The 25,353-nt window shown below is 43.5% G+C and overlaps 1 protein-coding gene across 3 annotated transcripts; it reads left to right on the plus strand.

Moving 5' to 3' along the window:
- The first annotated feature begins 640 nt into the window (after positions 1 to 640).
- On the plus strand, positions 641 to 25,186 carry DAB2 (DAB adaptor protein 2). 3 transcript variants are annotated; one of them, XM_052778271.1, is made up of 15 exons: positions 641 to 856; positions 11,263 to 11,376; positions 12,573 to 12,712; positions 13,451 to 13,549; positions 13,866 to 13,997; positions 16,037 to 16,120; positions 16,367 to 16,390; positions 16,664 to 16,711; positions 16,894 to 16,956; positions 18,792 to 19,427; positions 20,266 to 20,419; positions 21,030 to 21,536; positions 22,064 to 22,155; positions 22,960 to 23,024; positions 23,754 to 25,186. In XM_052778271.1, the coding sequence occupies exons 2-14, from the start codon at positions 11,289 to 11,291 to the stop codon at positions 23,017 to 23,019; spliced, it is 2,127 nt and encodes a 708-aa protein (XP_052634231.1). In that variant the 5' UTR covers positions 641 to 856; positions 11,263 to 11,288; the 3' UTR covers positions 23,020 to 23,024; positions 23,754 to 25,186. The 3 variants fall into 3 exon arrangements, with proteins under 3 accessions (XP_052634231.1, XP_052634233.1, XP_052634232.1); XM_052778273.1 differs by lacking the exon at positions 18,792 to 19,427; XM_052778272.1 differs by lacking the exon at positions 16,664 to 16,711.
- Positions 25,187 to 25,353: the final 167 nt, after the last annotated feature.

Below are 25,353 nucleotides of genomic sequence, written 5' to 3' on the forward strand. Positions count from 1 at the left end.
TGCTACAAGGACAAGAATGCGATATTTCTTATCAGAGGCTCTTTCACACAAGTTGGATAACAGCTGTACTACGCTGGGAAGTAAAACATGATAGATGTTTAAATAAAGATGAGTGGGAAGTACAAAGATCAGGTCTGGATGTGACCTAGAAAGTGAACTGCACTGCCCCAATGCTTTGGTTCAGCTAGCCACACTTTTTCTTTTTTTTTTTTTTTTTGGGGGGGGGGGGGGTGGTATTCTGGGTTTGGTGATTTTGGAAAAACAACCAAAAAACCAAAGAAAACAACCAACCAGCCAAAAAAAAAGCTGCTGGTTTGGACTTGGATTTTTTAACACCATCACCGCACCCACGTTTAAGCAGACGCATGAAGGGACCCCTTTTCTAGACGGGCGTTTCGGGGCCGTTGCTGCCTAAGAAGCATAGATACCTGTGGCCCTGCGAACAGCGGGCGCCACACATTGCCGTGTCCCTGCAGGGTCCCCGCAGTCTCCCACCCCGCTCCCCTCCCGGCGTGTCCTCCGGGGGGCTCCGACCCGCTCCTGGCAAGGGTCCGTCCCGGGCCCCAGCTCCCTCCCACCCCCGCAGCGGGGGCCGGAGCTGCGGCTCCCAAGGGGTTAAGCTTGTGAGCACCGACACGTTGAGGGGGTGTAGCTAAGCCCAAGCAGCAAAAACATCATAGCACATTCCTGGATAGTCGTCAGCTGCCAGTATCTGATTAAAACCGTGTCCCTCGCTGTGAGTGGCTAACTAATCCGAAGGCGAGAGTACAACTGGATATTTAACCGGGCCTCCGGTCCCGGCCCGAGTACTGGCTGCCGTCGTCGGACCATGCGCGGAGCGGAACAGATCTAGCCCGTAAGTAGCTTAGCGAGCGGGGCCCGGCTCCTGTAGAGCCTGTGGCGGGCAAGAGGCTGTCACCGGGGAGAAGCGGCGGCGGGCGGGGGCGGCTTTCCCCCTAGGACGCGACGGTGCCTGTGGTGGGGCAGCGGAGGGTGCCGGGGTGCCCGAACGGCCGGAGGTGGGGTGCCGGGGTGCGAACGGCCGGAGGTGGGGTGCCGGGCGGAGGGTGCTCTGGCGGCGGCCGGGCCGCGGCTCAGCCCGACTCGGCTGCTCGCATCTCCCCGCAGCCGCGGGCAGAAGGCGCCGGTGGGGCTGCTCTCCGCCGCCGACAGCCGGCGTGGTTCGCGGCGCTGGCCGGGCGCCGGCAGCGCTCGGGGCGGCCCCGGCCCTGCAGAGGGGTCTCGGCCGCTGAAAGCCGGCGGGGGGAGCTGGGCTCTGCCCGGGCCGGGCTGCCGGGAGCGCGTCCCGGCTGAGGCGGGGTGGAAGCCGCCTGGGTCCCGCTCCGGGCGCTGGCGGGACCGGCGCCCTGAGGCGGCTTGAGCGCGAAGGGAAATCAATGTGCGTTTTAATTTTTGTGCGTGGAGAGGGTGGGCTTAAGGGAAAAAAAAAGCTATATGAAACCTAAATTTCATATGGATAACCGATATGAAATAATCTCTCTAGTAGCAGAGAGGAGGAACGGGTTAGGATGCTGTGAAGCAGGTGTAGGGGTTTGTTTTGGTTTTGGATGGAGCACCCTTGCTGGGCACCCCTCTGTTGGCTGTTGAATCTCAGGATACTACTTCTATCTGTGGTAAATGGGTATAGTTAAAGATGTCCAGTATTAACTGGAATGAGTCTTCTAACTTGTGAGAGAAACTGACTTCTCAGCTGGTGAAACTTAAAGTCTAATGATCATCATATGATGACACTTATGTTGGGGTAATGCTGGTGCTTACTGCTGGAACAGTAAGATAAATGCAGCTGTTGCTAATACAACTGGACTTCTCTGTAGCAGAGTTTCTGCCCCTCAGATAAGCTGAGGCTGGTTACTTGAACCCTTACCAGACAAGCATGCAAATCCACTGGTCAGGTAGGATTTTTTGGAGGGGGGGCAGGGGGGGTTCAATGTTCTCTTAACAAAGGTAGTTTACCTTAAAATGCTGTGTCTTTTGCCTCAGAAGTCTTCTGTAACTTCCATAAAAAAGGCTGCCCAAAATGGACCAAATCTGAGAGCACGCAGGCTTAGATTTGACCATTGCATGCTAAGGAATGGGCATATGTATGCTTAAGGATGGGAACACCTGTGTAGATAGGTGAGACAGAGAGGCTGATTTGATTAGAGAAAAGTAATTATGAAGCTATATATTGTAGCTGGCTGTGAGGACTTACCAGGCCCTGGTAAATTGAAAATATGTCCTTGTGTCTGATAGTGACCTGTTAGGCAGTTATAATGCTAGCAGGCCTTCTGATCAGCTTCCATTAGGACCTTCCAGGAGGTGGGTGAGGCAGTAGGTGGCTAATTGGAGAGGCAAATCAGAATCCAAAGAAAATCTTTTCAGCTGAGAAGGGGATTGTGTGAGGGAGTCATCCACCATATCTGTTCAAAGAATCACTGCGGTTGCATCCAACACAATGGTTCCTGAGGCATAATCAGGTTTACAAAATTCTCAGAAGGTTCTGAGGATGTGGTCAAGTCTAAAGCAGAAATTTCTATTAATAGTAATGCACTAGAGTTTGCAACTGGAGGAGGAGAACCAAGTGATAGAAGTGGTAATGTGGTGGGTTAACCCTGGCTGGATGCTAGGTTCCTGCCAAAGCTGTTCTATCACTCCCCCCCCTCAGCTGGACAGGAGAGAGAAAATATAACAAAGGGCTTGTGGGTTGAGATAAGGACAGGGAGAGATCACTCAACCAATTACCATCATGGGCAAAACAGACTCAACTTGGGGAAAATTAACTTAATTTATTGCCAATCAACCAGAGTAGGGTAATGAGAAATAAAACCAAATCTCAAAACACCTTCCCTCCACTCCTCCCTTCTTCCTGGGCACAGCTTCACTCCCAGATTCTCTACCTACCCCCCCCAGCCTAGTGGCGCAGGGAGATGGGGAATGGGGGTTGGGGTCAGTTCATTACACCTTGTCTCTGCTGCTTCATCCACTTCAGGGGCAGGACTCCTCGCACTCTCCCCTACTCCAGTGTGGGGTCCCTCCCATGGGAGACAGTCCTCCATGAACTTCTCCAGCATGGGTCCTTCCCACAGGCTGCAGTTCAGGCACAGACTTCTCCAGTGTGGGTCCCCCGCAGGGTCACAAGTCCTGCCAGCAAACCTGCTCCAGCATGGGCTTCCCATGGGGTCACAGCCTCCTTCAGGCACCCACCTGCTCAGCATTGGGGTCCTCTCTCCCCGGGCTGCAGGTGGATATCTGCTCCACTGTGGACCTCCCTGGGCTGCAGGGGGACAGCCTGCCTCACCATGGTCTTCCCCACGGGCTGCAGGGGAATCTCTGCTCTGGTGCCTGGAGCACCTCCTCCCCCTCCTTCTTCACTGACCTTGGTGTCTGCAGGGTTGTTTCTCTCACACGTTCTTACTCCTCTCTCTGGCTGCTGTTTCTGTGCCTGCTGCAACTTTTTTCCCTTAAATCTGTTATCACAGAGGTGCTATTGCTGGTGGGCTTGGCCTTGGCTTGTGGTGGGTCTCTCTTAGAGCTGGCTGGCATTGGCTCTGTCAGACATAGGGGAAGCTTCTAGCAGCTTCTCACAGAAGCCATGCCTGTAATCCCCCACTGCCAAAACCTTGCTGCACAAACCCAATACAGGTAAGGAGGATGTGAGTGCTAAATGAATGTCAGGTGAACCATCAGAACAGCAGCTTAACTAGCAAACTTCATGACTTGGGGTATAGGAAGGCTCAGTGTAAAGTGGAGTGAATGCCAGGTGCTCCCAGTCTTAAATGAAGAGGTGGTTCTGCTGAGGGGAATCTAACAGGGTCTTGTGTGCTTTTCACTGCAGACAGGAGACTGGGAGAATGATAAGCACTACTATGATAGTCCTGTGACTTAGGATACTTCTCATCTCTTGTGCTCTTACTTGAAACAAAGCTATTGGCTGAGCACCAGAGGTTGTGCTCAGCACTGTCAGTTGGAAGGATGGGCCAAATGCCAAAAATCTGGCATCAGCTTCCTTTTCTGAAGGTAGAGATGGTTATCCATTCTAATGTGTGCCTTCTGCTATGTTTCTAAGTATCTCTATGCATCTGCAGTACACAACCCACTTTATCATTGAGAAGAGCATTACTTGCCAAAGTGCCTGCATAACCCTATTATTGGAGACTGCAGACCAGTAGCTGCTATGGATATACTTCTTGCTTAAGGCCTTTACATCACAAGCAGATATGGAAAGAAGCACTATAAACAGCTGAATGTAATATATGCAAAGGGTGGCAAGAGGAGCTCTTAGATTTTTGTCTCTGTGGTAAAGCAAATAAATGCACTTGGTGTCAAGGAAGGGGGAATCAAGGGCTGGTGTCTGGACACGATGTTTAGGATAAAACCCATAGCTTAAAATAGGAAGTAAATGAAAGTGCATAATGTGCTGTAGTCATTGAGTATTGTTGCCAAACCTACAGATTTTTTTCTCCTATTGATGCTCTTCTATCCTGGTGAATTTTACAGTGCTAGGACATTTGTGTGACCTGCTGGGTTAATCCAGTTCTTGGTAATGTTTGTGGACTTTATTCAGCAAGGCTAGCAATATGTGAGCACTAGAGAAGCACGAATTTGCTTGGATAATGAAGCAATAAATTCCACATCCAGAGAAAGCCAGGTTGTTCTGGAAACAGTACTGATGGTGCAAATCCTGCTTGCTGGCTAGTTTCTATCAAAAGAAATGATGAAGGGATGGCATGAAGGTAACTTGTAATCTGCAAGGACTTTTGAGGAAAAACCTAGATCTTGCATGTAGACTAAGGGATTATTAGTAGAATCAAGACCCTACCTCTGGGGGAGGGGAGGAGGAATGCTAAGAGGTCTTAATGAGCTACTGCTGTGAAACACAACCAAGCATAAGCCACTCCTCCTCTAACTCAACATGGACTCCACAGAAATACAACTGGGGGTTGTGTTAGAAGAATCAGATAGAACAATGTGTCTAAGTACCATAACTGACAAAACAAACTGACTTTAGACACCTGATTTTGAGGCTGTGTGTGGGTTCAAGGGTCTCAGGGTTATAAAGAAGCTGGGTGAAGCATAGTGGCAGGCCTAGTCAATAAACAAGAGGTACCAGTTTCAACAGGATTAGCTTGTTTATAGGAGCTGGACAGCTAAGTGCTGAACAAAGCATCTTCTCCCATCTATCTCTTAGCCCTGGTTGATGGGAGCATAGACCATTCCAGTTTCCCCTCTTCTGAAAGGATGTGCCTTGCATATGCTGTGGAGTGCCTGAAGATGAAGTGTCTCAGCTGAAATACCCTGCAGACCTTCACTCGAAACTGGGGGATTTTTGGTTGGTTGGGTATTTTGGTTGGTTGGTTATCTTTTAAAAGCTTCTAATAAAGCTTCATAGCTGGTGCATGTCACCTTAAATCTCAAAGCTCAGACATTATGGGGCCAGTTAAGGACAGACTATTGGCCTTAGAGCTGAATTTCCTGCTGCTCTGTCAGTTCATATGGCATCCTTAAGCAATAAGATGAGAGGTGAAATACTTGATTATCTCTTGAACAGAACAAGTAGGTCTGAGAGACAGGATAATAGACCTTTACCTACCTACCATGAAGTCAGGAGGCTTCATGAAAGTGTTAACTAAGACCTAGCTTCTCCAACAGTGTACTCAACCCTTAATGCTGATGTGTCACACAAGACCAAGTCTTCTCCTGTGAGAAGTCTCATACACCTGTCCTATGGCTAATATGCCTATGGATGAGACTTTCTTCCTAGGAAGGGACAAGACAAATTGGAATACTAAGGATGTAGTGTTAATATTGCAGCCTGTGTTTCTACCTCACAGGCATCTTCTGTGTTCTCTCCGAACAGGGTTGGTTGTGCTTTAAGGGAGGGCACAAAGGTCACCATATGAGTAAGAACTAGTTTTCTAGTAGCTTGAATAGCAGATCATTTTGCAAACAGCTGCTAGCCTGGCTGATGAAAGGTAAACTCCAGAGCAGGATAGAAGGCTGGCACTTGTCCTTGCATGCTTCTGGTGGATGGGGCATCCCCATAATATGGTATCAAGACCATCTTAGAGGTGGAAAATGAAAGCCTGGCCAGGATTACTTTAGAGTCTGGATTTAGGAGCAATAATGTAAACTTCCTCTATTGTAAATCACAAATATGTGTAACTACATTTACCAATAGGTAAACTTACTGCAGAATAGTAATCTGTGAAACTTGACTAGCTGTTTAGTAGGACAGCTACTGAATGAGCTGCAGTGGACCTCTGAAAATCCTGGTTAATCCTTTTTTAGGTCTGGTATAGATCTTTTTGTACCACCTTTTTTAGATTTGTCTTGTTTAGTTATTCATTGCCTTTCTTGCTGCATATACAAGGGAGAGCTGGGGTTCTTGGTAATGACTAATCTTGAAGGCAAGAGTAAGCCTTGTATTAGGCATTATGAAGCTTACTGCTGAAGTGAGGGCTGAAATTGCTGTAGAAGAGCCTGGCCTCATAAGGTGCAAACAGAATTATCTTCAGTCTTCTAATGACAAATGAATGTAACTTGCATCTGCTACAAGAGACAGTATGGAGTGACTCCTGTGACAACTACTGCTAACAACAGTTTGTTATGAGAGGTATGGCAGCTGGGGGCTAGGTGGATGGTTCTTCAAATACTGCTGAAATGAATGTTTAAAAGACAGGTTTTTGGCTCATGGGATCATCAGGCTGCTTAAGCAAACTGCAGTACTTGACACTGTGGCCATGACTACATGGTTTTAGCTTGGGTGAACACAAGAATAATACAGCAAAATCCTGTTGCTCATACAGATGCATTTGTGAACCAGTAGAGAACACTTACAGTTTAGCATAGGCTATACAGAACATACACAATCTCTCTCACTACAGCTTGCACACACCCAAACTGTAAAGGATAATTCTGCCAGCACTGGACACTTAACAGCATGATAACAGCTTCAATATGTGTCAAGTTCCTGCTCTGAAGAAGGGAGTGAAAAACATGGTTACTGGCAAGAGTCCTTTGCTATACTAACTAGCAAGAAGATCAGAAACAGTCCTTTTAGGCAGGAGGGAGTTAGGAGTACAGTTGGAAATGAAGTGTTTGAGCTGTTGTCTAGTTCAAACTAGTTTGCATCTGAGTAAACACTAGCTGCCTTGACTAACAACTGCTTTGCTTCCAGGTTGTTTGGTATATCCAGTGAGTCTCAACAAGTAGTATTGACAGAAGTTCAAGTGGTATGTACTGCAGGCACATGGCCTGCGATTCCTCATTCTGTGAGTAGGCAGGTGATGATTTCCTGAGCAATAGCTAGAACATTGCTAGGGAATGTTGCTTAACAAAATTGTTTGGCATGTGCTTCAGGTCTTGCTAAGAAACAGGTATTTCAAGGACAACTTGTCACTAACAACAGTTCTCCTTGCAGGGAGTTCAGAGAAGACACCAAGAGCACAGTATGCCCAAAGTCTTAAGACTGACTTTCCCAGGGTAGATGTGTGGAAAATTAAGTACAATGCTTGAATGGAGAATTGCCTGACTTGAAACAGTAGGTAACAGCTCATGTCAAGGCCTATAAGTTGAGGGCCTGAAATGGCCTTTCCCTAAGGAGTGGTCAGTACTTGCTCTTCACAGGATAGTCCCTATAGCAAAAAAGGAAGATACTATTAGTGGTATTTTAACAAGCCCTTTCTGGAGTAAATTGAAAAGTGGGTGGGCAAAATGTGGTGTGTATCTACTGATACAGGCAAGGGTTTGGGACACATCTCCCAAGGTAGCAACATCCATAAATCTGCAGTCTAAGACTTTTGGAATACTGCATTTAGAATAGTAGTTAAAATGGGCCATACAATTGCATAGAGAGTAATTAAGCTGTAGTGATAGCAATGGACTTATCTACATGGAGAAGGTTCAAAAGGCATCATTTAACAGTCTGGTGACATAGCTGCTGTGGGAATGATCTTGTTCTTCACTATGCCATTATAACTGAAGACATGACTGTCCTTGCATAAAAGCACATGCATCTCTAACCCTGCCATACTGCTAGCTGGCTCTTTTCAGGTGGACTCAGAATTCAAATGTAATGGAACAGTTCTAGACTCTTGTTGCCTTACTCCTGCAGTCCGAGTAAGGAAATACTAAGGGACTGAGTACTGTGAAAGGAAGCTTCCAAGCAAGAACTACAAACAGAAGACTTTAACTTCATTTTAGTTATTTGCATGTAGAGCACACCAGCACTTTCCATTAAGATAAGCCAAACTTTAGCGTGACAAAGACCTTGCACAGCTTTAACTTGGGTCTAAAGCGCAGAATCCAAATTTAGTTGTGGCTGAGACTCTCGTACTGCAAGCAGGCTAGATTACTGCTAGCTCAAGCTACATAATGTTGCTCCCCACTCTGGTGAAATTTTAAGGTAAAGCCTGAGGCAGTTTTGTGCTAGTCTTGTGGCTTAACTAAGATGTCAAGAAGTAGTTAATTAAAATATGAACATGTATTAGGCAGCCTTTGTCTATTCTTGCATTCTTAGTTTTGCCAGTTCTCTTGCTCCAGAGATATGATTCCCAAAGACATTGGGTTCTCCAAAGGTACGATAAATAGCTGTCATGTACTGTGAACTCTCAGCAGGTGAGATGAGCTGTGCCAGACCTCAGATAGGAGAGTATGTCCTGTAAGCTGTCCAGAAAGCCCTCACTAACCTTCTCAAATTGCATTGTTATCATTGAGAATGAGCTTCTCCACAGTAAGATGGGGTATTTGCAAGGGTTCAGCCAGACTTGTGTGTACCCCTGCCCATCTTCCTCCACCTTGGGGCTCTATGCAAATAAGTGGTCTGGCTTCCATAGGATGGAGACAGCCTAGAGTCTAAAGATGGCAACTACCCATCTGGATTTCTACCACTTTACAGTTGCTGAAGTGAGGTCTTGCTTGTGCATATTTGCTCCTCCCTAGGTTATTTGCTTGTTATTGCCTCTTAACTTTACTTCAGACTGAGATACTTACTGTGGTTGTATAACACCAGAGCTGAGTGTAGCTCTACCAATTAAATTGGGGAAGTAGAATCACCGACAGGTGGGACTCAGTGTCTTGAGGTTGTTGTTTCTTCTTTCCAGCATCGAGCTGGGCAGTGTCCTAAAGGTATGACGTGACTCCTAGAGAGCATGCCTTAGCTCTGTTCTTCTCCAGGCCTTTTCCTTCTGTTCTCTAAACAGTAACCTTCCAGATGCGGGGGGGTGTTTAACTAATGATTCAACCTTAACTTTGTCTTTCCTTCCTCCCTATTTCTGAAGGACTTGATAAATCCGGGGAGAAGCTCATTATGCTGAAGTCTAAAGACTATCTCTACCCAAAAAAACCTATACCATCAGGCAAGCTAGTCTAGTTTTAGAGTAGAATTCAGCTGGCTTCATTTTACCTGCCTAATGAGTCTTTTTCAGTGGGCACACTCCTTTTTAGCACTGGTACAAGTATCCTGCAAAATCCCTCTTGGCTGTAATAGTTTCCCCATTGCTCCTTTGTCAGAATGGGCACGCAAGCCACTCTTCTAGTGATAACATTACCTAAATAACCATGGGTTGCTATATCAACTCTTCCTCTAACACCTAGTTCTACTCAGAACCACTTGAAATTTTCATAGCAACACCTTTGTTCCCTTGCATCAAATGTTCCCTAGCTGTGGCCAGGTAAGTTGCTTACAGAGGAGAACAGGTATAGCTGCCAGAGATCTTTCCCATGAGCACTTTTATCTCTGATTTACTTAAGCAATGCTAAATGCAATTCACAAACTATCTGGTAAGCAGCTAGATCTAACTTTACTTACATTAACAGCTAGTTCCCTAAAGGTCTCCCTCCTAGCTAAAAGGAAATGGAGGTCTTCAGGGTGAAATTCTCTCTTAAAGACCTAGGAATTTGTGTTCTTCCTAGGTTAAGAATCAGTTAAGCATTGACATCCATTACTCTGTTAGTAGCAAGCTGGATGAGTCAGTCTATAGCTATTGACTTAGCAATGAATTGAGGGAAGAGGGGAAGGCAGGAGTGAGAGCAAAACCCTGAAAGTAACTTTCAAGTAATGGATAAATCATTAGCTGTGACTAAGGCAAATGAGGAATAGGCTATTGAGAATTACAAGTCTCTAATGTTAGAGGATACGGAACGCTTCAGCACTTATGTCTCAAATAGTATGCTGGATAATAGGGGTGGCTTGTCTGGCTGCTTGTCTGGATATAGGGGAAATTACTAGTAAAGGGTAGCCCAGCTACTTAATCATCTAAACAAACTCTTGGCTTCATTTGTCACCCTAAAATTCAAAGCACTAACTGAAGCCACTCCAGTACCCCAGACAGAAGATTCACAGAATGTTTTCTGTAGCAGATATGAATGTCCAGTTCTTTCTGGCCAGGTATAGATGATGTTCAGAACTCTATAAAGACAATATGAGTCCCTCTATTTGGTAAGTGTGAATCAATGCTTCAGCTGTGTAGGAACAAAACATGGTGATTGCAGATTATTTTTTTTAATGTATCTTGCATCTCAGAGGCAAAAGGGTCTCATAGCATAGAGTTACAAGTCAAGTCATACTAGTCCATAATTTCTATTAACTTGCAGGTTGTTTTTTTTTTATTTTAAAAAAACCTCAGGTTACTTGATTACTGAAGGGTGTAGGGTTTGGTTTGGGGTTTTGTGTTTATTTTTCCTGGAATGGTCTGTCTGCAGCCCAAGGAATTTATTTGCTTTTACCTGTTGGGTGGTATAACCTCAGACTTCCGCTAGTTATAGAAACATGAATAAGATCTACTGGTTTCTTTGAGGTGTTCTGGTGCCATCTTCATGGGTGTTTGGAAGAGATCCTAGCAAATGTTTCTTGCATTCCCTCCTATCCTCTACAGAGATGCAGCTGGCAGTGCTGAAGAAGAGAGCAAAATGTCTGAGGTTCTATAAATAGCTTTAAAGGGTAAAAAGCTAAAGATTGACAGATTAAAACAGGGTGATGCAAGTACAGCCTGTGGAATTAGGTCAATGTGGTCTACTGATTAGGTATTACTGAGGTGACTGTTCATCACCTAGTGGCCATAACTTCATGCTCTCTGTAGCCTGAGATGAATAGTCAGTGAGTCAGACTTCCTACATGGTCACTACTAAAACTTTCAGGCATTAGTGGGCTTCAGTGTTCAGCAGAACAAAACTGGACTAACAGGTTTAATAAGAATATTTCTTCTTCACGGTAAAATACTGTGTCTGCTTACTGATTGTTACTTGGATTTTTAAAAACTACAGCAAGCATAGCTGACGACCATCCCATCATGTCCACTGAAGCTGAAGCTACAGCCAGCCAGCCTGAGCAACAGGCTCCACCAAAAGCACAACATTCAAAGAAGGAAAAAAAGAAAGGTAAGAAATGCTTACCTCTTGAACACCTCTAGTCAGTGTCGCTAATCTTTTGCACTTGCCTAAAACTAAGATTGCTCTCACAGCATAGTTAACTCTGAGATTTCAAGCTGACTGGAAGACTGAGTAAATAAGCTAGTAAAATAAATCTAACCAGAAGGTAAGCTTTTACCTTGAAAAGTTTTATTTTTGTTTTTGTTTTTTTAGCTTTAAGTTATAAAGCTCTCAGTTGCACTTGTTAAATGACTTATTTCTTGAGCCTGACAAGTCACCAAAAGCCCAGAGCAGTGAAAGCCTCCCTGAGGAGGTGACCAGATCCAGGATCATCCAGGTAGCTGTCAGTCTGAACCTGAACTTGCTTCCTCCCCTACTTCCAGAGAGGGAGTGATATGCTAGACACAGATACAGCTTCTAGTCCAGAGAAGCTAGAAAGCTCATTTTGTGAGAATTACTGTAGATCAGATAATAAATTTTTTGATAGATTAGGTCATGTAAATAGAGTTACCTCATACAGAAATACCTACCTGGTACACAATCAGAGTATGTTGAGCATGCAGGGAAGAAAAACAAGCAGTTCTGAGAAGTAGCAGGAACAGCAGAAAAAGTAAATCAGCTAAAATCCCAAGTGATTACAGGGATGGGTGTACCAGGACTTGTAGAAATGGTGGTGCTGATAGAAAGTTCTAGCACAGGAACCAGGAGATTCTTGCACAACAAGAAGAGATCTGACTACACCAGAATGAGGGGCTAGCATCTGAAAGGCTTATTGAACATCCTGTATGGCCATGGGAAGTACCACCTCTGCTTGGTGTTTTTGCTTAGCACTTCATATCTAATTGGCTGTTGCCTATAAATATTTCAGTCTTTTATATGGCAAACAATTGTTCTGAAGTTCCCAAACATTAAGCACTGGGCTCCACTCTTTGAACAGAGGCCAGATTCTCCAAGAGCACTGTGACCTTAAAGGAGTAACTTTCTTGCAGTGCACACAGTACTAGGACTATGGGTTGTTAGTCAGCTATACTCAAGGGACAGTTTTAATATGTACTTATATAGTATAATTTTTCAAAGATCTCAAAGCCACAACATAGACATTTCTCTCTTAAAAAAAAAAACAAAACAAACCCCCAAACTAAAACAAACAAACAAAAAACCTCACAAAACCCAAACACCAACAAACAACTTTTCTCTGCTTCCAGGGCCAGAAAAGACAGATGAATCTCTCTTGGCCAGATTCAAAGGTGATGGTGTAAGATACAAAGCTAAACTGATTGGCATTGATGATGTCCCAGAGGCAAGAGGAGACAAAATGAGTCAGGATTCAATGATGAAGCTGAAGGTAAGGGCTTGAGCTGGCATGTAAGGAGCAACTTCTGGGTAGCCTTCAGAAAGCAGATCAAATGGTATTTGAAGTTGTGCAAAAGTAACAGCTTAATGGTAACACACACTAATAACAGCACCATCCTAGATGGATGTTACTTCTAAAGCTGTAAGCCTTTGCTCAAAGAACATTGTTCCTCTAATAGCTTGGGACTGCTCCTTTAAGTCTCTTATAGGCATCCAGTATGGATGCTAATAGTATGAACTTGATCACAAATAGTGAGCTTGGGTTTTGGATGGGGAGGGGGGAACTCTGCACAATTTAACAGACCTCAAAGCACAAGTTGGCATCCTGCAGCAGTAGTGACACCAAGAGATACAGATAAACCAAAGAATAAATGAGACCCTGCAGCAGCAAAGATGATTACTTCTGGGGTGCAGAACACTTGCATAGCTTCAGTCAGGCCATGAAGGCTGGTAAAGGTGCTGCTACTGCAGCAGTTTTGTGAGCTAAGATAAGTTTTTTAAAGCTCTAAAATATGTACAGAGGAAACACAATCTAGTTCTGAGGTATCACTTCAAACCTAGTAAGGCATATGTTGCAAGAGGAATCCTGCTCTAACTGTACAGCTATATAGGAATAACTAGATTAGCGCTAGTACATTCATAGCCATGGGCTCATGAGGAATATAAGGAAACAAGTTAAAGCTCAATCTGACACAAGTCTCATCAATACTTTGATATTCAACCTCTTTAGGGAATGGCAGTGGCCTTGCGTTCCCAGGGTCAACACAAACAGAAGATCTGGGTGAACATATCCCTCTCTGGTATCAAGATAATAGATGAGAGAACTGGGGTAAGATATGACTTATCCTCTTACTGTGATTCTTAAAGCAAGTGAGGTGCTTGGAAGGTAGACCAATCTGAACTAGATTTCTTAATGGCATCATGCCCCCCTTCCACATACTAAAAATTGGTTTGTGAAATGAGTTGTAATGCTGAAGCCTCCTGCCAGAAAGAGAGATACATCCTATTGTGGTTAGTCAAAGGCTGATAAATCTGAGTCTTGAACTGAAGCCTTCTAACAGTCTCAGTCATTATAACTACAGAGAAGAGCAACTATTATATCTCCAACAATTTAAACCGATACGTGTTTTTTTTTCTAATTCTAGGTCATAGAATATGACCATCCAGTAAATAAAATCTCCTTTATTGCTCGGGATGTAACAGACAATCGTGCTTTTGGCTACATATGTGGAGGAGAAGGCCAGCACCAATTTTTTGCCATAAAAACAGCACAACAGGTATGGATTAGAAACCCTTTTCCACTTGCTATGAGTAATGCTATTGTGTAAACACTTAACATGTGACAAGGGTGTAGTGTTTTACTGGTAGCCCTATGAGGTAGGTATAGGGGAGTACCAGCACAGGTGGATGGACTCCCCTCCTGGAGGAGGGCAGTAGGAATTGACTGTATCACCAGTGGCTTTTACTTTGTTCAGCTTCTCTGTAGTCTGTGGAATAAAAACACTGAAGTAGCCTTGCTTACTGTGATTAACCTTGTTTGAAATGTCCACGCACCATGGAAGTCATTAGTGAGATGAACAGCCATTATCATGGGCTTTCCAGTACAGTGGCCTGTTGCTGTCAGTGGGAATGCTAATTCTTGAGTCAAACAGGCAGATCTTCACTTGGAATTAACAGGAATGATGTTAGAACTCCACTAGTCTAGTTGTCATGATGCTTTGTCTTGTGCAGCAGTGAAAACAGACTTACTCAATTGCAATAGTGTTTCTGGGGTGAGTGAATGGCAGGTCTGGTCTTCCTAGAGTTACTTCTTGGAGGGATTCCAATTCTTCTGTGCTAGGTTTCCCCCATGCAGAAATCCTGTATTCACGGTTTGTCTCTCTGAAGAGAATCTGTACATAAGCAGCACTGGAAACAAGCTACTTAGAATTACTGCTGAGTATTATGCAGTTTCCTAAATGACCTGAACTTAAGTTAGATATTTATCATTTATTAGCTTTTCATTATAATGTCTTTAATAGTCATTATAATGACTTGATGAGCCAAGACTTCAAAGCTAGTAATTTCTTCATACACATCCCTGCCTGCCCTCCTGGAGAAGCTGTTGGCAACTTCAGACCCACTACAGATGGGACTGAGGGGCTCCTTGTTGGAGCATGTTACTACTCTAGTAACAACTGTAACACCCCCTCCTAAGCCTGTTCTATTAGTTTATCAGAGTCCTGTGTTGTATTGGTTTCACTGGAATTGTAGATTAAGTACAAAAGCCTTCTGTGTGCGCTCTGGAGTGGAGTCTTCTCTCAGAGCTTTTCACCATGGGGTGCTTCTTGCCAGCCTACAAGCTCAGCCAAGCTGTAGACAGCTCTTGACTTGCTGCTAGTTGTTTTTGACACAGACTTGTCTAGCTGAGAAGTAAGAACTTGTGCAGCTCTAGACTGCTGTAGCTGTACTGTTTGTCAAAGTTGATAACTCTTGAAATGGCTTTTCCTGCAGTTGCATGTTTAAATACCTTGATTAGGAGAGGATGATGCTCAGATATAAACAGTGAGATCTGTTCAACAGATTCTCTGCTTGAGCCAAAGGCAGTGGCTGAACAAGGGGACTTGTCCTATCGTAGGCACTGACACAACTGCTGTATGCCTCAAGCAAAAGTTCCAAATCAGTATAGCTGAACATGCCACCATCTCAGCAACCACTCAAAACATTCTTGTTAATGGGTGTCCAGGGAATGCAGTGCCTTTCTAATTCACACTAAATTTTCATCCTGATGCAGATACCATTTAATGCAGGTGTCTATGCATTTGAGGTCATGATAATCTTACCTTATGCTTGCCTTGCTGATTTACTATTTGCATCCTGTTTAAAATAGATGTAGTATTGGGTGTAGAAGCTTTCTCCAGGTTCAGTGTTGGAGTTCATAGAAAACAGATGGATTCATAATGTTTTTCCTCTCATGAGAGTACCAGAGAGCTTGGATAAACTTTACACTTTTGAGGAAATCTGATTAGGATTTGCCATGCACTTAGGAAGTCTTGTGCTACAAGCTTTTTAGCAAAAACATAGCAGGTTTAGCACATATACAGCCACTTTGCCTGTGGAGTTAACAACAGTTCTAAGCTGGTTGTGCCCCATTACCCTTGGATTCTGCATCAGCTCTCTTCTATGGAGGCTAGACAGTCCTTTTAAAATCTTGCTTTTCCTGTTGTCTCAACCTTACTGTTGCACCACTTAGGAAAGTTTGGCTTGCTGCACAGCTTGCTTCAGTAGAAGTTCAGGGAGAAGTAGTACATGGCCTAAAAGCTACATTCTTTTCCAGGCTGAGCCTCTAGTTGTTGATCTTAAGGACCTCTTCCAACTAATATATAACATGAAACAGAAGGAAGACGACGAGAAGAAAAAGGTGAGTAAAGTTAAAGAAACTGCATTAGATTCTGCATAGAAATAAAGCTTGCTTCAGCTTTGGCTTGGCTTTTGGGCTCTTGTAAGACTTAACACTGAGGTCTAAGTCCAGGATCACTTGAAGTTATTGGCTGGTAGTTGTACTAGCAGTTTGATTACCTCCTAGATCTAGTAAGCTCTCCAAAGCAAGAGGCTTTGGATAATCTACATCATGTCTAAGTACTAAAAGCTGCCTTTTCTTCTTTAGGGTGAAGAAGCAAGTAAGACTGAGGTAAGCCACTCCAACTCAGCCTCACTTGATTAGGTATGCTGCTGCAGCACAACTAGCTTTGACTTTCTTTACACTGCCAGCATTATGGACGCAATGTCAGATGCCCAATTACATTGAAATGGGAGTAAAAGGGGCCTGCAGAACTAATAATGAGTAGTGATCTCCCTCGTACTTCCTCTTTCCATCGCTTGCTCTTTGAAGCCTGCAAGTCCCTTGCTTAAGGCAAGTTTTGATATTCCAATTATTGCTGACACTGTTATCCATCTATTACAGAATGGTAGCGTAGCACTACCTGCTGATCAAGCTGACAAAATGAAACCGGTAGGTTAAATTTTTTAACTTTATGCTGATGCCATTAAGGAGTTCATAACTGTCTGTCTCCACATTGTGTGGAAAATGCAGTATTTATACATGTGTTTACGGTAGATATGCATAATGCTTGATTTTTTGCTCATGCAAGAACTCTAACAGATATAAATTCTTTCAATATTTCTGGCTTCAAGGGAGTTGACCAGATGGACTTGTTTGGGAATATGTCAACACCTCCTGATATAAGCAGTCCCACAGTAAGTAGAATCTAGCTTAGCTGTATTGACTCTTGCTTTGAGAGCAAACTAGTCCTAGTAATAAGATCTGGTTTTACTTTGTTAGTCCTGGTTTCTGGTTTCACTGAGACACCTGTCTAGCTATCATCAGTGTACTAGTGTCTTAGGGCTATAATAGTATCTACTTACTAACTAGAGTAGCTAATGTCATTCTTAGCCAGCAGAGCTTGCTTGAGACTGTGTGACAGATAATTCTATATTATTAGTCATAGAATGGGTTTGAGTTGGAAACCCAAAAGGTCATCTAGTTCCAACCCCCCTGCCATGGGCAGGGACACCTTCCACTAGACCAGGTTGCTCAAAGCCCATCCAGCCTGGCCTTGAACGCTTCCAGGGTCAGGTCATCTACAACTTCTCTGGGCAACCTGTTCCAGTGTCTCACTGCTCACAGTAAAGAATTTCTTCCTAATATCTAATCCAAATCTACTGTCTTTCAGTTTAAAACCATTACCCCTTGTCCTGTCACTATAGTTGCTAATAAAGAGTCTTTTCCCATCTTTCCTGTAGGCCTCCTTTAGGTACTGGAAGGCTCCCTGGAGCCTTCTTTTGTCTTATGCTAAACAACCCCAACTCTCTCAGCCTGTCTGCATAGGGGAGGTGCTCCAGCCCCTTGATCATCTTCATGGCCCTCCTCTGAACCTGCTCAAGCAGGTCCAGGTCTTTATTATGCTGTGGGCCCCAGAGTTGAACACAGTACTTGGGTAGGGTCTCACGAGAGCAGAGTAGAAGGGGAGGATCACATCCCTCAACCTGCTGGCCACATTTCTTTTAGTGCAGCCCAGAATGTGATTGGCTTTTCTGGGCTGTGAGCACACATTGCTGGGTCATATTCAGTTTTCCATCCACCAATACCCCCAAGTGCTTATCCACAGGGCTGCTCTCAGCCCACTCATTGCCTAGCCTGTATCAATGTTTGGGATTGCCCTGACTCAGGTGCAGGACCTTGTACTTGGTCTTGTTGAACTTTATGAATTCCACAGGGGCCCACCTCTCTAGTCAGATGTCTTAGAAATATGTGCTAGCAGTACATGCCTCTGCTACTATGAGAGCTATTACAGAAACTTTGCTAAAGACCTTTAAAGCTGAAGCTCATTTTAAGGACAGGTGAATCCTTAAGTCCCTCAGAGTGGACTTGTGGCCATTCTAGATGAGTAGCCCTAGCTCAAGATGTGGCCTAACTGCACAGAAGTGTGCATAAACCTTGTCATAGCTCAGTATGACCCCCAAAATCCTACTGGTTTATTGTGGCACTGTAAGCCACCATCAGCCATGATCCAATTGGTGCTGTCAATCCAGCTAGTGACCAGGTCTTAGCCTTCTACTGCCTGCTTGGTGGAAGAGATGGCATGTTAACATCTTCCACTGTCAAATAGTTCTCCAGTCTTACTCTGAAGCTGAGACTGCAATTTGAAGTCGCACTAAGGCAGTGTGATTTCACAACTCATCAAAACAAACGACTAGAATTCAAACAGGGGTTCTTGACTCCAGTGAAAGCCTAGGTGTAAGTAGTGCTTGATGACTCTACAGTCTCTAGACTGTAGAACAAGCATCTGATATTTAACTAAAGGATCTTAAAAGAGGTGCTTTTAACATTGAGTTTCTGTAACTAGGTAGCTGTGATTTGACCACAGCCAGCAGTGCTTGCCCCAGTGACTTTATAAGAGGAAGCTTTAGTGCAACTTCATTGTGACGTTGAATACGTATTAGTATAATGTGTTGGATACTAGGATCAAGCTTGTGTACTATGCAGCAAGTCCTTCATAAAACTAATTTTATTTTTCTTTCTGAACAAATAGGAAGCTAAAGAGATTCTGTTAGTGGATCTAAATTCTGAAATTGAGACCAAACAGACTTTTACAAAAGAGGATCTCTTCTTGAATGACATCACAACCTCTCTTCCACAACCAAAGCCACAGCCACCCTTCTTGCCTGAGAGTTCTTTCTCTACCAGTCTCAGCTTCTTTCCCACACCTAACCCAGACCCTTTCAGTGATGATCCTTTTGCACAGCCAGACCAATCTGCACTGCCTTCATTTGGTTGTCTAAAATCTCCTGACCAGAAGAAGGAAAGTCTGAGTACCTTGACACCCATGGCTAATGGTGCTTCAAATGGTGATACTGACTACTTTGGTAAACAGTTTGACCAGATTTCTAATAGAACTGGCAAACAAGAAGCACTAACAAGCCAGTGGCCACTTGAGAGTAAGTCGCCTGCAGCCAGAATTCCAAATGGGGTACCAGAGAGAGAACAAAGTGGCTTTCTTAAAGCCCCATCAAACCTGTTTGTGGAAGGTCCTTCCAAAGAAGTATCTCTGCAGAATGGAGTAAAGCTGGATTCTGAAAACAATATCCAGCTTGTGTCACATGAGTCTATAACAATTAGCCCACCACCACAAAGTACCAAGCCAGGAAGAGGAAGGAGGTCTGTCAAGGTGAACAACATTCAAAAAGTGATATGCATGCTCTTACTGGGAGAATCTGGGTGAAAGAAGCTTTTCTTTCATCATACTGTGTAACTAGCTAAATAGCTTCACAACACATCTACTTCTCTTTTACCTGCCCTGCTTACCCTAACCTCTCTGCAGCCATGATACATTCTAATATTAATGAATATTTCATAGTAGCTATGGTCACTAAATTATATACTCTCTTCCTTAATGCTTTCATACTTCTGTAAAGGTCTGGTAAGTATGCTGCTATGTATATTGACACTTGATAAAATGCCAGAAACTGTTATGATAGCTGTATGCCCATCAACCTGTGGTTTCATAACAATGAGGTACTAGTACTAGCTTACAGAAACCTGTGTAGTTTCTCAGTACCTGCCTACTGAGGGCAACCTCAATGACTTGCCTTATTAGACACAGGGTGGGTCTGGGTCAACTGCATTTGTCTTGCACTCAAATGATGCAAAACTGTTGCTGACCTTGCCAGAACTGCAGGGGTCACTGCAGACTGAGCAGGAATGTTCAGAGGGGGTAGGGGGCAGAGGGGAGCTCATTATGATGACAAATAATTCAGTCACTTTAAGTCTTATTCTTTGCTGTTGACTTGTGACTACTGTATATTATACCTACTTAATGCCATGCATCTCAGTAGGCATGAACATAATGAAGTTTGAAACTTTTATACTTGGTCTCTAAAGGATACATCAAAGCTCCGTGCTCTGCTCTAGCTGAAATAAAAGCTTGTAGCTCTGGACTAGGGAGTCTTGATCATGCTAGCATGTGTTCTGCCATGCCATCTCACAAAGCTTTTTTTTCTTTCTAGACTGCATCGAGTGACTTATTTAGCTCAGACTTCTTTGTGCCAACTACAGAAAGTGTGAGCTTGACCTCAGTTGCACAAACAGGACCTGTGCCAACTAGTTCACTGGACCTCTTCAAAACAAGTCTTACCATACCATCTCCATTGGCTTGTCTAGGTTAGTTCACAAAGTGAAGGTCTTGCTCCAGTCTAAAATACCTGCTAACACTAAAATAGGGGTTCTAGTTTTCTTTTACTTCATGTGTAGTGCCTTGTCCTTTGATCCATGTGCCCTAAAACTATTAAGTTCCTATGTCTGCCCTGAACTATTAAGTTCTGTGAATAGAGGCCTAAGCTCTGCATCCTTAACTGGAACAGGGTTTTTGCTTAAACTTTGACAGCAGATTGCTGCTTCAGGTACACAAGGTTCAAGTGAGCCAAGCACAACTTGAGAGGCTAGGGTTACACTGCTGCAGAGTCTTTATAATAATTTACACAGAAGTAACTATATGGCAAATGCATCTGTCACTTCTGTGCTAGAACTAAGTATGTTCCTCTGTTACATCAACCTCAATTCTGTTCTTTCAGGACTGAAATGCAGCAAAGTAAAAAATGTTAACCTCCTTCTCCCCTCCCCCACCCCCAAGAACTTGACTTTTAAGTATAAATCAACACATTTTTGCAAACAGTACATGAAAAATGTTTTGTGGGTACCCTCAGAGTTGATACACTCTTGCTTGAGGTCTTCAGGTCACTGGAGTGCTGTGTAACACCAATCTCTCCCCCAGGTGGCTTGCCAGTAACTCCATCGCCATGGAGTGCACAGACACCTACCTTCACTCAGGCTGCATCAGTCTTTCCTGGGTCTATGATATCTGCTCAGCCTACAGGATTTAGTCAACCACTTGCCTTTAGTACTCCAACACTGCCAAGCTGGAAGAAGCCTGCAATCCCTCGGTCGTCTGTTCTCTGGGCACATCAAGCACAAATTCCATCTTGTTCATGGGCGCAGCCATCCAGTGCTGTAAGATCCTTCCAGAGTAGTGCGCTCCCGTCGTCAACGCTACCTGCTCAGACACCATCTGTACTATCTTCCATGCCAACAACAACTAGCCCACCTCAGCCACCACCTAGAACTCCTCTGAAGGAGCTCAAGAAAGAAAGTGATGTTTTTGTTGATCTGGATCCACTTGGTGATAAAGAGATGAAGGAAGTCAAGGAAATGTTTAAAGAATTCCAGCTGATAAAGCCACCTGCTGTACCAGCAAGGAGAGGAGAGCAGCAAAGCCTTTCAGGTGCTTCTGGAGCTTTCAGTGATTATTTTAGTAGTAAAGTAAACATTCCTCAAGATAGTACAGGCCATGATGACATGGAAGCTAGCAAGTTGTCTGCCAAAATGACTGTTAAATTTTTTTTTCTTCTGCTTCAATAGCTGCTCAGGGATTGGGATGGTTGTTCACTAGTCCTTTCTGATAGAACTAAAAATCTGATTTAGTGGTTACTGAAACAGAGGGTTGAAGGACTGTGTCCCCTAATAATGTTAGAGAATTGATCAATGTTAGTGGCCAAGCACTGACATCTAGTGTCTAAGCTACTTGACTAGAATGAGGTAAACTAGGTCTGTATACAATGTTAGAAGTCCCATCTAGCTGAAGTGTAGTGAGGGACAAGCAAGAGATAAAATTGTGAGGTCACTCAAAACGACTTCTGTGTGGGATTTTTTGTGTATCTAATTAGATGAGCTTTGGTGTTGCTACACAGGCAGTGCTAAGTACTTGTTAAAGCTGTTAAGTGATTATAGCAGTATATCTCTTTTCCTTAGAACCACCAAAGCCTGTTCTCCAACAAAATATGGTGCCAGCTGATGACCTATTTGAAAGTCAAGCTAAAATGGACCTTCTTGGTGACTCACCTGTAAGTAGTAAAAAAAAAAAAAAAACAACACTGAAAAATACAACCCTTCTTTCTCCTTAACAGGAGAAACACAGTGCCTGTGTTTGAGCACTGACTTGGTTCTGGCTTTAGAGGCCATGGAACAAAACTTATTGCATGTCTGAGGCTAATATTTAATCTAACAGAGGGCATTTGTTGCAAGAAGGCTAACGAAGTATGATTCTATTTGGCTTGGGCCCATAACCAGTTCCCCAATCTGCAAGCCCTAGCAGGAAGTTCTTCAGTATTGGGAGCTTCTACAAAAGACTGTAAAATAATATAGCTGCAGAAGTCTTCCACTTCAGTTATACTTAAATTTCTGTGGAGTAGACTGAGCAGCGCAGACTGTGCAGCTCTCTTGCTGAGCAAATGGGAGGCTCCCATGTTCAGTACCTCCTGGGGGAAGAAGTGGCTTAACCACATCACTCCATTTGGGACACAGTACTTGAAGCCCTTGGTGTAAACTCTGGATCAATGCCAGAATGCTGACCTAACACATGTAGCGTTTGGCTAAAACAGACCTCATCATGACTATACTGGCTCCGCTCCAAAGACTGTTCAGTAAGGACACATGGCTTTTCTGAAAGATACCTTGCCTCAGACTAGGATAACTGCTAACACTGCTTTAGAGCCCTTTTCTCTTGTTAAAGCAGTACAGGTAATGTGTATTTAGCAGGAACTCTACAGTATTCTTTCCAGAAGGTGTTTGGAACAGGAACTGGCAGTTAGAGCTACACAGGGTAAACCTGGAAACCCACTAACAGCCTGTGATCTCTCTTTCCTTAGGAATCTCAGAAACCACCTTCTGGCCCTTTTGGTGATCCTTTTGGCAACCCATTTGCATAGATCAGGTAAGTCTTCCACCAGTAAGGAAACCTATTTCATTCTCTGAAATTGATTTGGAAAACCTTTGGTAAAGAGCTGGCTAAAAACTACACTGGCTTAGCTCTAATGCTCCTCTAAAGTATGGCAAACAGTCCCTAGCAGAACACTTCTGCTGGAATGTGAGTACATCTACTCAGACTTGTACATAGCTGCATTCTGGCTAAGCCTAGCCAGCTTCACTTTAGAAATGGAGATTTTATTCTTCCACAGACTTAAGTCTCAAGACCACAATAGATCTAGATTTCCTTTCCTTGATGAAAGTTAATAAGTAAATATATGCTGCAAATTTCAGAGGGGCTCACTAAATACCTTCAGATATCTCTTTAGGAGAGTGTTAGCACACAGTGCCCCATACAACTTTCTGAAGTTTAATCCCCTAAATAATTGTGGGTTTGTACTCTGGGTGAATTGGTGTAAAAACAGAATAACAACTATTATGAGAGCTTTTGTTACTAGAAACTAATGTAACTCAAACTTTTGTACCCTTGACTAGAGAATGTGAACTGTCGAACTAGCAAATATATTCCTCTGCCACACCTCTTAAGTCTTCCCCTGAAATATGGTCTGGCTTCTAACAGAAGACAAGTCTTGCTATTTATTGCTTTAGTTTTTGTTCTCAGTGGCTCTAAGCTAGTTTAAGCAATAAAACTGTAACTTACAGCCATCCTAACCCTAAGTCCTTTTCATCATACTAGGCATAACCAGGAAAGGACAAATGGAGTAGTAACTGGACCCCTTCTCAACATGATTTTTCTACACGTTTCACTTTGCTGTCTGCCACTCTTGCTGCTGTTCCATGATGTCTGTAATCGAAAACATGTCCAGGTGGATTGAAACACGAGCCCTCAAAGAACATGCTGTGAAGATGATAATTCAGGGCAAAGCAAATGTAGAGCTGGACTCATGCTGGAGACCCAAATTCAAACTGGTGGATGGTAACTTTAGTTCTTTGCAATCTTCCAGAGAGGAGCTTAGCAACACTAAGTCATGTGTCTTGTAAACATGGTCACTACAATTCCTTTTTCTGTAGCACTTACTGTCCCAAAATACAGGAACTGAATGTACCTGGGGAAGAAGTGTTGCCTGCACATTAGGGAACTGAATTAGTAGCTAAAAGTCCACACCTTAAACAACTAGGTCAGTTGCCTGTTATCATGACAGCAGCCAGTTGTAAAGTTAAGTGGACTCTATGCGGTTCTAATTGGTGACTGGACATATGACTTGGTCTCTGAGCCACAAAGGTGTAAACTGTACGGTAGGGGAAAAAAAAATCCAATACTTGTCTATTGAACTCATAGTAAAAATACCATTCTGCCATAGATGTGTAATAACTAACTGTGGGGTCTATAACAGAACTGCTGGAGTCCTGAGTACTAGAGGTCTACACTGTAGGGTCAGATAAGCTGAAACACTTCTTGCAGAACATTAAGGTAGTCCTGGACACTAACTGTTGTCTTGGTGCTAATATGGCACTTTTTGGGGAGGGAAATCTACTAGGATGGCTTGGCAGACAAATGGAACAAGCAGATAGGCTTCTTGCGTGTATCTCACAATGTCCCTGATGTTGCTCAGTTTGACTTGTCATATGGTGTGGTGTGGCATGTTTCCAGTACGTTAGAAAGCAAAAAGACAATCATGGCTTCACTCTGTGCCTAGATTCCTTGTGAACAGATGCTGTTAATGTGTGGTAGTCATCCATCTCTTGAAAACCATGCCTTTTCCAAGGAACCTCTTACTAACAAATCTTTCAATCAGTTGGTTACAACTGACTGTAACAACTACATTCTTGGCCAGTGGTGATAGCTGATGTGTCAGAGGTTTTACTGTTAATACAAAGTATAAACTTGAAATGGTATTGTTAAATCAAATGCCTAAGCAATTGCTGAACTGGAGAGCTAATAAAGTCAACTTGAATACAGCCTTAGTACCAAATTCAGCCAGTCATGCAATTAGTCTTGTATATAAACCTCTCTTGCACTTCCTGTAATGCAAAAAAAGCTATGAATTGAAGTATTTGTCTCAAACTGGAAATGTGGAAAATTATGAATGTTAAAATGTTACATAAAACTATAGTATCTCAAGTGATGTTACCTAATGACATTAAACAAAAGCAACTTTTCATACCAAACATTAGTGTGGCTGTTGATTCTGTCCTCCATAACTCAGTTTTGTGGTCTAGTTGACACTAGGTATTCAAAGCCTGCTAAGAATTGTTTCTCACAGATTCTTACTCTAGCTGTCTGATAGCAAACTCTTAAGTCTTTCTGTAGCTTCTTGCGTCAGGCCTGTTCAACA

This window comes from Harpia harpyja, chromosome Z, assembly GCF_026419915.1.
Source record: "Harpia harpyja isolate bHarHar1 chromosome Z, bHarHar1 primary haplotype, whole genome shotgun sequence".
Taxonomy (NCBI): domain Eukaryota; kingdom Metazoa; phylum Chordata; class Aves; order Accipitriformes; family Accipitridae; genus Harpia; species Harpia harpyja.

Coding starts and splice junctions, on each gene's coding strand:
- DAB2 (XM_052778271.1), top strand. CDS start 11,289: ATGTCCACTGAAGCTGAAGCTACAGCCAGCCAGCCTGAGCAACAGGCT. Junction 12,713..13,450: donor ATTCAATGATGAAGCTGAAG/GTAAGGGCTTGA, acceptor CAACCTCTTTAG/GGAATGGCAGTGGCCTTGCG. Junction 21,537..22,063: donor AGAGCAGCAAAGCCTTTCAG/GTGCTTCTGGAG, acceptor TCTTTTCCTTAG/AACCACCAAAGCCTGTTCTC.